The 15,195-nt window shown below is 37.6% G+C and overlaps 2 protein-coding genes across 2 annotated transcripts in view; one reads left to right on the top strand and one right to left on the bottom strand.

The window, feature by feature from the left end:
• The first annotated feature begins 331 nt into the window (after positions 1 to 331).
• LOC113009476 (poly [ADP-ribose] polymerase 11-like) lies at positions 332 to 2,766 on the top strand. Its single transcript, XM_026147787.1, has 8 exons — positions 332 to 801; positions 889 to 999; positions 1,094 to 1,202; positions 1,287 to 1,356; positions 1,478 to 1,535; positions 1,661 to 1,794; positions 1,873 to 2,024; positions 2,122 to 2,766. Exons 1-8 carry the CDS (start codon positions 709 to 711, stop codon positions 2,418 to 2,420), a joined length of 1,026 nt encoding a protein of 341 aa, XP_026003572.1. The 5' UTR covers positions 332 to 708; the 3' UTR covers positions 2,421 to 2,766.
• Positions 2,767 to 9,258: 6,492 nt separating this feature from the next.
• LOC113008764 (transmembrane O-mannosyltransferase targeting cadherins 2) overlaps positions 9,259 to 15,195 on the bottom strand; it is a 69,041-nt gene continuing 63,104 nt past the window's right edge. Inside the window, exon 12 of the mRNA XM_026146479.1 lies at positions 9,259 to 11,041. Coding sequence (XP_026002264.1) covers positions 10,838 to 11,041 — 204 coding nt within the window. The 3' untranslated portion in view covers positions 9,259 to 10,837. The remainder of the gene's footprint in view (positions 11,042 to 15,195) is intronic.

The following is a 15,195-nucleotide window of genomic DNA, read 5'->3' as shown; positions in this document are numbered from 1 at the left end:
CAATTCATGTTACGACCCGTCTAGGGCCAGGCCATAACATGAGCGAGGCACTCGCTTCCCTCCCCAAGACCCAAGCAGTCACACGCAACAAATCTGTTAGATGTGAAGTGATTTATTTACAAGGTGAATAAAGAGAACCAAAACGGGAGTGTCAACACTTCAGGGTGAGCCAAGGCCAAAACAATAAACAAAACAAACCTACACAAATCCCGCACCCCTGACCTCACCAAAATAAAGTCAAAATAAAGACAGAGTCTGACCTCCTTAACCAACTCAAAAACAGGAGAAAACGGGTGATCAAAATAAACGGCAGCTCACCCCTACCCACTCCACTTCCACAATTCTCGCACGTATACTGCAGCCAGCGGCTACCACAGGACTACTGCTGGGTGATGAGGAGAGACGCGAGGACCTCTCCCGCTGTAGCACTCCAGCCTCCTTTTATTGGGCGGGTCCTCCAGCTGGATCCAATCACGCCGGGGCAGTAAGTCCACGCACCAATCGGAACAGGGACCTGCACAGCTAAATTAACATAGACAAAAACACAGCACCTGCACAAACAAACACAGGACATACAAGTTCGTAACACTCATGAGGAGTCAGAAACACCAGTAGTTTAGTCATAGAGAGGAAGCAGGTTACTTTTTCAGCTTTTTCTTGATATAATCAGTTGAATTTCTGACAACAAAAAACAACAACAAAAAAAAAATGTTGGAAAATACAGAAGAGGATATGGATACATCTGACACTCCTGGGTGCTGGTATTACCTGGCTGACTGTGGACAGTGCAGCCAGTTTGAGGTAACTTGTTTATTTCTTTAGATCACACTATGTGGTTAATTTTTCAGCTTTTTCTGTGATATAATCAGTTACATTTCTGACAACAAGAAACAACAACAACAAAAAATGGGGGAAAATACAGAAGAGGATATGGATACATCTGACACCCCTTGCTGGTGGTATTACCTGGCCGACTGTGGACATTGGCACCAGTTTGAGGTAACTTGTGTATTTCTTTAGACCACACTACCTGGTTATGTAATGTCAAGTAAAGTAAAGCTTACTTTTCTACTTTCTTGTCCCTTTTCTGTAGGATGACCACAATCTCACCTTTAGCAGTGAGGATGTTGACACGTTTTACCTGAAAAACTCCAAGGATATTTTGAACACATCTTCTTTCAGTTACAGGATTAATTTCTCTGGTAATTTTTGTGCATTTTCATCCTCACAGTCTTCATTCACACATTAAGAACTTGGCTCAGATTAATACATGTGTTTCTGTGTAGAAATGCTACTGACAGACCTCACCACAACGAGGCAAAAAAGAATCAGGAGGAGCTGCAACACAGAAAAAAGGTAAAATTTTTATATTCTCAAAAGTAACAGCAGTGAGGTTTACAAGTTAGCGTCAGTATAGTTTCTATCAAAATGAAAGTGAAAGTTTCAGCACAATGGAAACTTAACTCTCCTCCCGCAGGTGTTCCTGTTTCAGCCTCCCTTCCTGGGAATCGTTTGATCCCGAATCGCCATACCAGGTGACAAAAATGTTACTTAATGTCCAAAATCCATACAGCTAGAGCACAAATATACAATACAGTTAGAAGCATAGATTAAAACCACAGATATTTCAGCAATAACTGATTTCTGATACTTTTTAAAGTTAATCCCTCTGAGTGAACACTCCCCCGAGTATCGGAAAGTGGAAGAATATGTAAAGACCGTTGGGCTGTTGGGCAAAACCATTCTGTCAATCAACAGGATACAGAATTTGGATCTTTGGGAATTATATTGCAGGTAAGCTAAGTTTTACACTATGTTTTTTGTTAATAATTTCTTTTCTTTATTACCATTATTTTTATATTTGCATCAAAGGAAAAAGAAACAGCTGATGAGGATTCAAGGCATCAAAGAAATTCAAGAGAGACAACTCTTTCATGGGACTGATATCAAAAATGTGGATTATATTTGCAAGTATAACTTTGATGTACGGTTAGCTGGACAACATGCCCACGTATTTGGCAAAGGTAAGTTCATTGTTTTGTGCAAATCTGAATTTCTAACTCTTTACCATTTCTTCTGTCTTTTTTCTTCCCAGCTGATCTAAGTTTCTTTTTTACGTAGGAATTTATTTTGCCAAACGTGCAGCATTAGCCGACAGATACAGTCCGAGCAGCTCGAAACCACTGCCAGTTTATGGCGGGAAAACACAACCTGTACACTCTGGAGAAACTAAAATTATATTTTTGGCTCGGGTGATGACTGGAAAACCAGTTGCTGGACAATCTCATTTCCAAAAACCCGATCATGGGAGTCCTGAAAACTTGCATGACAGCTGTGTTGATGATGTCAATCATCCTAGAATTTTTGTCATTTTTGATCCAAATCAAATATATCCGGAGTATTTGATTCAGTACAGCTGAGCGCAACATGTGCAAGATCAACATGGCTACCTCAAACGGTACATTTCAAGCACAACTCCTGATGGCTTCGATGAAGTTTTTACAGCATTTTTACTACATTTTAAACATTTTTAGAAAAGTTTCCAGTAAACTAGGTCGTTTTCAGCAAGATAATCTGTCAGCAAAGTTATCGTTACATTTCATTACTTTGGATCAGAAGTACTAATAAAAATGAGTTTACTTACCAGGTGCTACTGCTTAGTATTAGAATAGTTGAATATAATACTTGTGGTCATGTAATGTAGATTCCCATCTAATTTATTTCTATTTAATTTAGTAATAATATAGCTTCATAAATAAATAAATATGCCAGCAGAACCAAATCAAAGTCTACATGTGTGTTTATTCCTGTTCTAATGTTTATGTTTGTATTTGTGCTGGACATAACATTCACACGCATTTTAAAATAACATGCGAGGTTAAAGAAATCAAATTCTAAGCTCATGTAGCTTATTGTTGTTCATCTTTTTTACATATATGTGGACAAAAAGCTTTCATGGGGCTCTGTGAAGGATGTGGAAAAACAACGTATGATTCAGTTACTTTAGAAGCACCTTTATCAGCAATAACCTGAAATAATAATTTTATATTTGATTCCGTCAGTCTTTCACATAAGAAATTGAAATTGTGAAGAGATTTTGATCTACTCTTCTTTACAGAGTTCCTTCACTTTTTGAGGTTTGTGAGCAGTTATTTATGTTCAGCTCTCTTATGGTCACGACACAGTATTTCATTCACGTTGAGTTCTGGTCTTTGACTAGACCACTGCTTTTTTTAGCCAGTCTGTTGTAGATTTGGCTTGGCTTGGGATTGTAGTATTGCACTTACCCAATTTTGGCCAGGCTTTAGTTGGCAGACAGATGGCCTCAGATTTCACTCTAGTACACTTTGGTATACAGACTGCATACCAAAGGCTGACTGCAAGGCTCCCATATACTGATATACTGTAGCTACAAAATAAGCCCAAATCATTACCCCTCCCCCTCCGTGCTTAACAGTTAATATGAGGTTTTTGTATTGATATGTTTTCACCAATCTCACCCTCATGTTGTTGGGATAGACTCCAGCCCCCCTTGGATAAGCTGAAGTGGATGGATGGATGGGTGTTTTCAACAAATATTGCTGTGCAATATTGCTAAACAACTCCATTTCGGTCTCATCTGTTCAAAGGACATTGTTGCAGAGGTCTTGTGGCTTGTTCAGAAACAACTCCAAACAAACCATACTGTTCAGTCTTTTTCTAAATGTACTGTCATGTAATTATACAAAAAAATGTCTCATTCTAGGAGCTTTTTTATTTTACGACATCGGAAAAGTTAATCAACTATTGAGATTTTAAATATTTTCATGCTATAAACACAGTAACCTACACACAGATATTCATTTTGTGAGATTTTGCCAGCTGTGCATGTTGAGAACCAAACCTGCACAATCAATAAATATCAGAGAGAACATCTGTGCCCATCTGTCCCAGCAATAAAACAGCATTAAGCACAAAATCTTCCTTATGTGAAAGAACTCACCATTACATGTGCTATAATATTTCTAAATTGGTACAGTTAAGGCTACGAAACGCGTGTTCATTATAGAAGATTCTGTTTCACCACAAAACAGAAACTTCACTTGAAAACCTGTTTCACGTGTATGGTTATATTTTTATAACCATATATGTCACAACAGGCATTTTCCATTCACACCCAAAGCAAATACTCCCCCATACCAACAAGAAGTCTCAATGAAATAAAATATAAACGGCCATGCCCCCACCGTCTGATGCTTTGTTTAACACGTGCTTAAAATGATTGGCTGTAGTTTACCGAAACTGTCAGGAGAGGTTGCTGTTGATACAGTTTTCATTCATTCTTGGCACAGGTCAGCATCAGTTGGTCTGCATTAGATGTATCAGTTTGTCTTGGCAATTTATTTTTACTATTATAAGTGGAAAGAACATTAACTGAATTACCAGATTTAGATTTACAGTTTTAAGGTACTTAACTTTTCATTTTATGCAACTTTATCCTCCCGTTCCACTGCATTTATTTGCAAAATTGGGCTGCTAGTTAGTTAGTTAGGATTTTTTGATGTAATTCAGACCTTTGGTTTCCAACATTTCTGACTTGTGCCCCTTTAAAGATCTGACATATCTGCGAGTTTCTAATAGCCACACAAAAGAGGTTACTAGAAAGAGATATTATACTGTACATCAAACACAGGGATCACATTTTATGCAGAACAAGTGTTTTATATTCTCTTAAGTCTTCAATAAAGTTTTTCTTAAATCTTTTTTAAATAGGTTTCTGTAATAGTAATCCATCAGTATGTGCAAGATCTTTAATCAAAATGTTATTTTTTAATGCTAAATCTTAAAAAAATTAATTAACTATTTAATAACAGTAAACAATATTTTTATTATTATTTCATTTTTTGATTAAGATGTCAAATTACAGTTATACTGAACAAAAAATGTGTTAGCGTTTTAATGATTTATGGCAGGAAAGTACAACTTGTTGACATTAATGCACATGTTTTTAAGAAATGCTGATGAAATTCAGTTTGCTGATACACGATATAAGGAACTGCCCATGTGCCTTCCCCCTACTCCCATATGTTTGCTGCAGGTGAAGTGGAGATGGTCGAACCGTTTATCTGACCCTGCCTCATTTTCACACCCATAGTGTGGTTTTTAGTAGTTTAACAGTGTTTCCAGCTGTTGCTCCCAAAGTATCTGGCAATAATCGAACCTCCCGCACACACATGCAGCCCTCATGTGTGAATCCCTTTCATCTCCTGAAACACAAACAGTTTCTTACAGTTAATTGGCGGTTGAGTGTAAAGTACAGTAAGAAGCACAGATGGTCTTGACTAAATTAGACAGGGGCCGATTTGTCAGCTGTAGAGTCAGATTTTTAATTCTAGTGTGACATAAGAAGTGAAAGAATTTTTCATTTTTTGTTGAATAACATATGGGGAAAAAATAATTTTATATTGTTTGGTAAGTTTGTGTGGCTGTGCCCTGATTGGATGGACCTGTTTTCCAGAGCCAGGTCATCAGTGCTCATGAAACTATTTGACATGAATTAATTGGTCCTCTGGGTATGATGGACTCATTCAATCCAGCAGATGGTGTTTCAACACAAATGTCTTTCAGCACATAATGAGCACATACTTTATTCTGTGCTGTTATTCTTCTTCTTATTACATAACAAAATATGTCCTTACAGACTTATGCTAACTTGGAATGCACACTTTAAAATGTTAGAAACTAGGACTTTGAGCTCATTCAACTCAATAAGTGAGTCAAGTTTGATATCCTCTTAAATATTTACAGCTTGGTGTGCTCAGAGAGTCTGGCATGTGATTACAAAGTCTTTGATGTCTGCTTGATCAGATGATATCAACATGTTGAGTTTATGAAAAGACCAACTCTAATTAGTGGATCAGTATGTGTGCGTGTGTGTCAGTGACAGAGCGGGGAGACTGAGACTGTGGCACTATTCACTTCTAATGAAACCAAGAGTAGGTAACAGGGTTGGAGAGAAAATTACATTTCAGTTCTCAAATACTCAACATTGTTGAGAGTCTTCATGAGATGGAATAAATCCTGGAATGTGGTACTTAATAATTCTATTTTGGGTCTTGGATGCTCTTAAAAAAAAAAAAAAAAAAAAAAAAAAAAAAGCTTCATTTAGCTTCATTTTATTTTATTTATCACACTGACCTTTATCAGAATGTCAGAGATGGTGCCGGAGCTACCTGAGCTGGGGCATGTCATGGTCATGGTCATGCCATTAATAAAAAGGAGAGCTGATGCTGCCGTAGTGCAAGCCTCGGTCTGAGCAGCAATGATCCAGCTGGGAGTGAGGAAAACTCCACCTGCTGATTGACTGTCCAGTGTTCTCCTGGATGATCTACTCCCACAAAAAAAAAAAAAAAAAAAAGTGTTGTTGCAATAGGAACTGTTTGCTCCTACTGTCCTGAGCATAGCATGAGGCAAACTGTGTACTTTAACTACATGAAGTCTGTTTATCTGTGGTTGTTGTCCAGTGCCGAAAGTAAAAGTGCTCATTATGTGGAGTGATGCTTGTCAGACTAACATATACATATTATTTATATACAAAATACACATGATATTAACTGATCATAATTATAAATGTATTCATGTGTATCCTTTCAATGCTGCAGCTCCTAATGGTTTCATTGCATATACCATATAATACTGGATAGTATGGCTAGTATGACTTATAACAACACAGTTTATCACCAACAGTAGACTAAAGCTTTAAAATATAAGTGCAGAAAATCAAACCAAAATATATTTGAGTAAAAGCAGATATTATAATCTGAAAATCCCTGAAATACGATCCCCCACCCCCCACCACTGCAAAGGAAGTGCTCAAAAGGGCCTGGGCTGATTTAGCAGCTCCTAGGTCCAAACCAGATGGAAGCTAAGTACAGCCTGGAGAGGAGACACAAACTAATTAATTCAATACAAAGGTTAAAACTAGCATTTTTAATCAAACTCATGATTAAAATGTCATATCTGGCGTGGCAGCAACAAACATACATTACAGCTATGTTAAAAGTATTGTGTTTAGTGTTGTGTGGGCCACAGAAGGTTGGTCACGCCGGTAACGGCAGGTCAGAAATGTGCAACTTCACGACAAGCATTATGTACAGAAATGTACAGAGGAAGCACAGAGTGGACACAGAGTCAATAAATATGAAGACTGAAGAGTAGAGGAGAGGTGCAGTGGGAGATCCCACAGCAGCAGGAGGCTGAAGCAGCATAACTGAGATAATGGAGGAACAACTCCAAGAGGGTGCATGTCTCTTAAACTAGCAGTTTGTTACACAAGAGAAGACCCTGATGGCTGAACGCTGTTGATATATATCTTCATTCCTAATGCTTTATGGTAATTCATGCATTCAGCTGCTGTTCATATAGCATTTTATATACCAGCATTCTGACATATAGTACTAACCTGTCACTTCTCAGAAGACTTGTGGAAGACTTATTACACTTCACACTAGTCTTGTCAAAACAGCTCTGTCTGTAATTAGTCTTGTCAGTTCTCTATTACATGTGCAAATCTAGCCTGGGGGGCTTGGTACGTACTTTGATGCTTGACTTAACACTCATATTTTGACTTCCTTTTTTAGGGGAAAGGTTTAGTGTTCTGGACAAATGTGTTTCTATAACATTTGTTGAGGCTGGATACAATGCAAACATTGGTAATAATTGTAAATTTCTTCTTCTGGTTAGGCTGTTTAAATCAAGAGACAGCATTCAGTTTGCGACAAGAAATACAAAGATCCATAGCTGCACAGAAACTGCATTCATGGTTTGTGTTTTGAGGTGCAAACAAATGTTGACTCTCTAAACAACATGTTTTAGTCAGAAGTTTACATACATTTATCATTTACATGAATGTCACAGTAATTTGGGGTTTTTATTGAATTCTTTGAGCTGTTCTTTTTCCAGGGTGTACAGCTTAGATCTTTGATGACTTCAAAAAAACAAGAATTAGGTGCAAATGTTTAGATTTATTATGGATTTTCTGTAATCCACTCAAGGTCAAAATTATACATGCAAGTTCAATAATATACAGGCATCCCCACTTATATTCAGTTAAATGCAAACTGCACCTCAACCAACCAATTTTGGCAGACATCAACAAGGTTCTGGAAATAGTAGCTGGATATGTGACCACTCTTCTTGGTCATTTTAATTGGTTGATTTAATTGGTTGATAACCCTACTGAAAATGTGTGGACTGAGTTTGGGACTTTCAAAGGCTATTCCAGAAGCTTAATGTCAGCCTGCTTTTCCATTCTATTCTACCACCACCGTGCTTGATAGTTGGTACCATATTGTCAGGTTTGAAAGCTGACCTTTAGCAACTGTGGCCAAACATGTGAGTCTTTGTGTGGCCTTACCATAAAACATTTCTTTAGAAAGCCTTTGGCTTGTCCATGTGGGCAGCTGCAAATTTCAGTCGAGCTCGAAGGTGTTGATTTTGGAGCAAGACCTTGTGTCTTGGTCAGCACACTCTCAGTCCACAGCGATGTAAAACTCACTTCAATGTGGACAGGGACACTGGTGTTCCAGCAGTTTCCAGTTCATGGCAGGCTTTGGTTAAGATGTTCAGGAACCTCTCATCTGATGGGTGACAGTTTCTGTCTTCTTCCAGACCTTAATAAAATGGTGACACATACAAATATTCACACACAGTGGTTTAAACTGATAATCTTGAAATCTGCAGCTGATTAGAAATGGTTCCTAGAGCCATTTCCGCCCTGTAAAAATCTACAAATTTCCTTAGCTTTTCACCGAGTTCCTTAGACGTTCTCAATGTTCTGAGTGTTGGTCATTCCAATGAGTGCTATCAAGCAAATGCTTTTTATTCTGGCAAAGAGTAACTACCAGTTGTAGTCAATCTTGATCTTTAACATTTAGTTAATAGGCCTTATAATTTTAAAAGATATTGTAGAACCTTCCGTACCACTTATCAAAAGATTTTATTGCATGTATTTGAGCTTGTATGTACATTTGACCCTGTGTGGATTCCAAATTCCAAAATAAATGTAATCTTGTTCACCCTTTTTTATTGTGAAAAATGAATGCTGTATAATCATTCCACCCTGGTTCTAGGGTGAGTTTATGTATCCTTGTGACCACAGACTTCTGTCTGAAATTTATGCTTTTGACTTGCATCCTGGACGACATTATGGAGCACTAAAATAAAAAAAAATCATTTTTTTATTATAAAAAAGGTTCACTTTTACAAAACACAACACTGTTTAAGCTACACATTTCCTTTAATTTAACCAAACATCACAATCATCAGGAAAAAAAAAAAAAGCATAAAACTCTAAAATCCTTTAAAAGCTCTCTCTGTGTCACAAACTATTTCTGTGACAGGAATCACAACCTGATGTCCCTGAGCAGAGAGAACAAAAATACACATATGAAACCATTTCAATATAGTTGTCATTTTGCCTACTGTAGCCTATCTATTGCGAGGAATGAGAAAGGGTGGGCAGATACGACAATGAAACGGCACAGTGTTGGCATATTCACAAGAAAATAACATATTAATAAATTAAATTTGATCACATGAAATGTAACATCTTTATTTGACACGAGGAACACAGGAGTGAAGAAAAGTTCTTGCTTGGCACGAGAGGTGTAAAGACTCAGTACAAGCTTTGGCACCACTGAGGAATTTTTAATCATTACAGTCACGAGAATTTAAAATGCACCACGTGCAAACAATCGTCAGTGACGTGTTTGGCTGCACATTATGTCCAAACCTATTCCTTTATGTGCTCGGAGCAATGTACAGCACTTTATCTGAAGGCGGTTCTAGAAGATGTTTATGCACTTGCATGCTTTTAATGTTTAATTGAGTGTGTTAGGAGGCAAATTCAAAGCTAGACTATCCTGAGCAATCCATCAGGGATTTCGTTTCCTTTCTTTACAAAAAAAATTATAAAAATTAAAAAATAATCCACCTATTTAGGATTGCACCCTTACAACATTATCACTGGGCAGTTAAGCAAAAGAAGACCTTCTTCCTTGTCCAAAACAACCAAAAAAATGGTGCTTACATTGCCCATAATGCAGCTTAGCAGACAACAATTTGGTCGAAACTCAATTTCGCGCCACAAGTAACGAAACTCAAATAGAGATGCTTCTGGTCTGTTAAGCTTGCTTCTTTGTAACTGCTGCCCCCCAGAATCCCTTCAACTTTCACTCAATCAGCACTGACTGAAGTGACATCACTTGCTCCTTTGGGAGCAACAAAAGACTTTACACAAGTTTTCACACACACAGTAGTTCTCCCTACGACCTGCAAATAGAATCTGACATGTACAAGTGTGGTAGTGAAGTCCATCTTTCAGTTAAACTAGCTGATATAATGAAACAACTTGAGTAATTTACCCATCAGTGCCCACGCTTTAAAATCTATTCTGTAAGAATTAACACCTGAATCTATGCTCTTATTAAATCAAGTGCTCTAAATCATGCCAGATGTTTAGATTATATCAACTAATAATTAGCTGATATTTGAGACCTTAAAGAATTTTTGGGGGACTTTCAAATTATTTGCTTTTGACTTCAATGTATATTTAACATCATAGCATTTTATAAAAAATGTATGCAAAAGAAGTTTGTTTTAGTAGTTTGAGCTACCATATGGCAATATGGCATACTGTGAGGCAGCACATGTCCACTGAATCCCAGCCCTCAAACCTTCAAAGTGTCTTTCACAAGCACTGTGAGCTGAATCGCTAAAGAAATAGTCTTTAGTGAAATTTGAGCCACCAGCTCTTTCATATCTCTGAAGGAGATGACATCATCAGTGAGGGAGGAGTTCAAACATCGCCTTTCTGCATCCCGAGCGCGCGTTTAGTCCTGAGTCCCTGCCTCTCCATGATGTTCCACAGCTTCCGCAGGTTTGACTGGGTAATGACATCATCAGGTTTGAGCTGGAGAGCCCGCAGGTAGTTGGCTTCTGCTTCGGTAAGCTTCCCATTCAGGTGGAGGATGGCACCAAGGTTCATCAGAGCAGCTGGGTACTGGAATAAAAAACAGAAAAAAAAAAAGAAGGGAGCAGTGGATGTTTGGCATAAGGGTGATAAGATACAGGATTGTTGTAGTTTTGCAACAGTGCTGACCTTGCATTTATTTGGGCAAACCATTTTAAACCTGCCCTTGTTATTTCCGCATCTGACACAGAAAATGATGTGAGATACACAATTTAGGAAGCTTGCCAGTTCTGGATGGTAGATTAAAGAAAGGGCTCTGGTGCAATTTATTTTAGGCCCTCCTTTAAGAAAATCAAATACCCATTAAATTAGATAGAATGCAATCTCTCTGTGCAGATCAAATAGATAGGAGTATGTCCTCTAACAATGCCGCAGTAAACAAAAAGGTAGCTACAGATTGTGTGTGGGCAAGGGCTCAGTATTTATTGTGATATGCACGATCAAACCCATTGAGAAGAGTGTTTCTAGAGTCCTCTTGATTAAAATGCCATACTTTTAAGTTGCAAAGTGAAACCATATGACCCTGAAAAGCAGTCCAGTTGTGGGGATCTACAAAATCTAAGTCATAGCCATCCGTAACTAACAAATACACCCATATCTCATCCTCAAAATCATCTGCACCTAATCGCCCAGGCCTGGCCTCGTTCCCAGGACTGCATCCCCACTGCATGACATGTTGTTACTAACTTGGAAAGTAAATCAAAAGATTTTCCCAGCATGAACACAACTGTTTGCCTCTCCTCAGCATGGATTTTTCACTTGTTTACGTTCCACTTTTCAGTGATTGTGAGCGCACTCAACAAATGCGCACATATAGAGCTTGATTATTTAAAGCAGTGAGAATGTTGGAAAGCTGTTGATTAATTGCGGTTTTTACAGGAAAAAAACTATACAGCTAACTTTTTGTTTTTCTCACCTACACAAAAAAGGACAATAATTATAATTAAATGTTATATTTCAGAATTTCAGAGCTCCTCAGTTTTTGATCATACAGGAATTTTGTAGGCAGGAGAGGCATACTTACTCTTACTCTTAATGAGGGTTCCCTTGTTATTTAGGGAAATATGCAACACACTGGCATATTAAATCACACCAAAGCCAATCATGGGACAATAGAATTGGACAGACGAAAGAAAACAGGCAGTTTGAGGGTAAAAGTTTCTGTATTTTTACCCTCTGACGAAAAAGAAAGTATCGACCTCTGATCCACAGCTTTTGAGAAGAGGCCTTTAAGCCATAGTGGAATATGATCACATTATCCAGCATATTCTGTTCAATTCTCTTTCTCAGAGGACATTTGTTATAGTATTAAATCACACTCACTGTTACCACAGTAATGACAGGTGCAGCCACATCCACAAGCACTGAAATCTTGAGGGATTATGATCTTAAGCGCATACAAATTACAACATAACCTCATCGTATCATAATTTTTGATTTGCCGGGAGCAAGACATGTACTGTGTCATGATTATACAATTTTCACACGCTGGAAGCATTGCCTGTTCTGCTCAGACTCGACATTATATTTGTGATGAATCTCGGAGTGGGTAAATACAGCGTTTTAGTGTGTAAAATGAAAAACACCCTCGCACCTTTCTCTGGGGGCACATATTCATTGCTTTTCTTAGCACGTAAAGCCAGAGCTGAATCTTTCATGACCTGAAAGCTATTGGATTAAGCTGATATTTGAGAGACTGTCATTCACTAAGCAGACATGTGCAGGGAAAATGTCAAAGAGAAGAGGCACTATAGTCCTGAAAAATGAAAAGAGGAGCCCCTCAGTGTGTCTGAAAGTGCATGTGAAGGCTTTAAGAGTGTGAATTATAATGACTGGGATTGAAGAAACATATTTCTTACAGAACAAAATGTAAACACACAGCTTTTCAAATTAAAATGGACAACCAGTATTCTTCTAGTCAAAGATCTGACTGAGCTCTTAAGGCTTAAACAGGATGTAAAGAGAAAGGCAGCCCTTCTCTTTAAAAGTGTCAGATTGTATAAAATAGTAATACCAAGCCTATAGATATTCCCTACGGCAGTAGGTCAGATTAGCTTATTTTAAAAAGTTCTCTAAAAGTAAAGAAGTAAGGGCCATAGTAACAGGAACAGCACCAATATGGGAACACGAGGCAACGTAAATGAAATTCCTTGTAGGAATAACAAGCACAGAGGCTGTTAGAGCAAAGGTCACAAGTATTACATTACTAGTCTCCATTTTCAGCAAAGTTAGAGAACTAGCTGGGGCAAAGGATACATTAGCTGATATACAACTAAACAGAAACTAGAGGGTTAGTTACATGACTTGGCTATATTATGACTAACTGTTACCTGAATGGAGTGGATAAGACCTAAACTGTTTAGCTAAAATAAGTCTCCGGAACTGATACGTGAAAGTAATCAGTAACTAATTACTGATTACTTCCCCCAAAAAGTAATCCCGTTACTTTACTGATTACTTATTTTCAAAAGTAATTAATTACTTAGTTACTTAGTTACTTTTTAAAAACACGATTTACAACCTGAAGAGGTGATAAAGTGATAGATCTTTCAGCCCAATTCTACTTTTTCTACATAATCCATCATACAAACTGTAATCAACTGGAAAAGTCTCTTTTTAAAACTTGTTTTATCAGTTTTAATCTTTTAACATTATGCATCAAGCAAAAATTTAATTATATGCAACATTCTCTGACTTGAATGAATTAGTTTAACATTTAAACCTATTTTCTACACATTCCAGCACATAAAATAAAATATTTTTTGTGTTTACACTCACTCTTTCAAATAGATGCAAGTAAAACACAGCAGAAAATAAATAAAGTCAAAGACTAGCGGTCCTGTTGCTCTATTTTCACCTGTAAAGCAGGACTGGGGTAGGCGGAGGTTTACCCTGGTGCAGGTGTGCCGCGGTCAGTTGAAGAATCCGCGAGTTTCTCTGTGAGTTTCCCATTACGTGGTAGCACACTCGGTGCTTGCTTGGAAGTTTAGGGGGTTTTTTCGCTGTAAAAAGAAGTTTTCTTCCCACGCACGATGGACGCTAATGTTTTTGTCACTTTTTATGGAATCAAACTCAAAGTAAGGTCAGTACTTCCACGCTTTAAATGCTGCACGCTCATACTCTCTCCCGCACTCGATATGTGAACCATTGTTGATCTGCACACAGCTGTTGTCACTAACGGCGCACTCGCTTACGTCACTGTCATGGGACATTCTCGCAAAAAATCACGGTTTTAGTAACGCAGTAACGCAGCGTTCCTACGGGAAAGTAACGGTAATCTAATTACCGTTTTTGCAATAGTAATCCCTTACTTTACTTGTTACTTGAAAAAAGTAATCGGATTACAGTCGCCCATCTCTGGTCATAAATGGAAAGCAGAAGCAGCTAGCATGTAGCTAGCCAGCTAGCTGCATAAAATATATCAAATTCCTAATGAAAACAGTTATAGTTCATGGTTAGTTAGAACTAAACATAATAAAACATTTTTGTTTTCCGAGGTCATATATGATAATCTTACCAGTTCTAAGTTACTTAGAACTGTGGAGCAACAGTACTGTGACCACATTTATTATTTAACATTGTTCAGCACTGCCTGAACTCTAACAGGCAAACTTTCTTCTAATTTCTTTAAAAAGTCTTTAGAAATAGTTCTCCAGGTTTCTTGAACGACTTTAAAAGCTCACATGCACCCCGCTGTTAAACAGTAGTGCCCATTCAAAATTTTGTATTGTACAAGTTCTAAGTTGAGACTTTTAGTCATTTTGAAGGTGTTTAAGCATATTTGTTTTCAGAAGTTTTAATCTGGATTGATGGAAAAAATCTCTCTGCCACTTGATTGATCAATTTGAATTAATAGCTTATACATTCTCGATAGCCATTTAAGGGTTAGATATTACACATATTAACAAATTTTGTTACCAAAGTAGGTTTTTCTTGATCCAGTTGACTGGGTAGCAAAGTACCTAAATATACAATTTGAAATTTATTCTTTGCCAAGATGTCTGCTATGTCTAGACACAACACTGGCTCATCCTTTTGTTGCTTGGATGAGGCAAAGGTCAGTGTTAAGTAGTGTAACTTGGAATAAACTATAAATTAATAAGAGTTGGCCCAAGACGTTTGCACAATGTGTTAGACAAACACGTTGGGAAATGCTTCTATAAAAGGTGCCTTATAGACTTACA

Source organism: Astatotilapia calliptera, chromosome 17 (genome assembly GCF_900246225.1).
Source record: "Astatotilapia calliptera chromosome 17, fAstCal1.2, whole genome shotgun sequence".
NCBI lineage: Eukaryota > Metazoa > Chordata > Actinopteri > Cichliformes > Cichlidae > Astatotilapia > Astatotilapia calliptera.
This window is presented reverse-complemented; position numbering and strand designations above follow the sequence as displayed.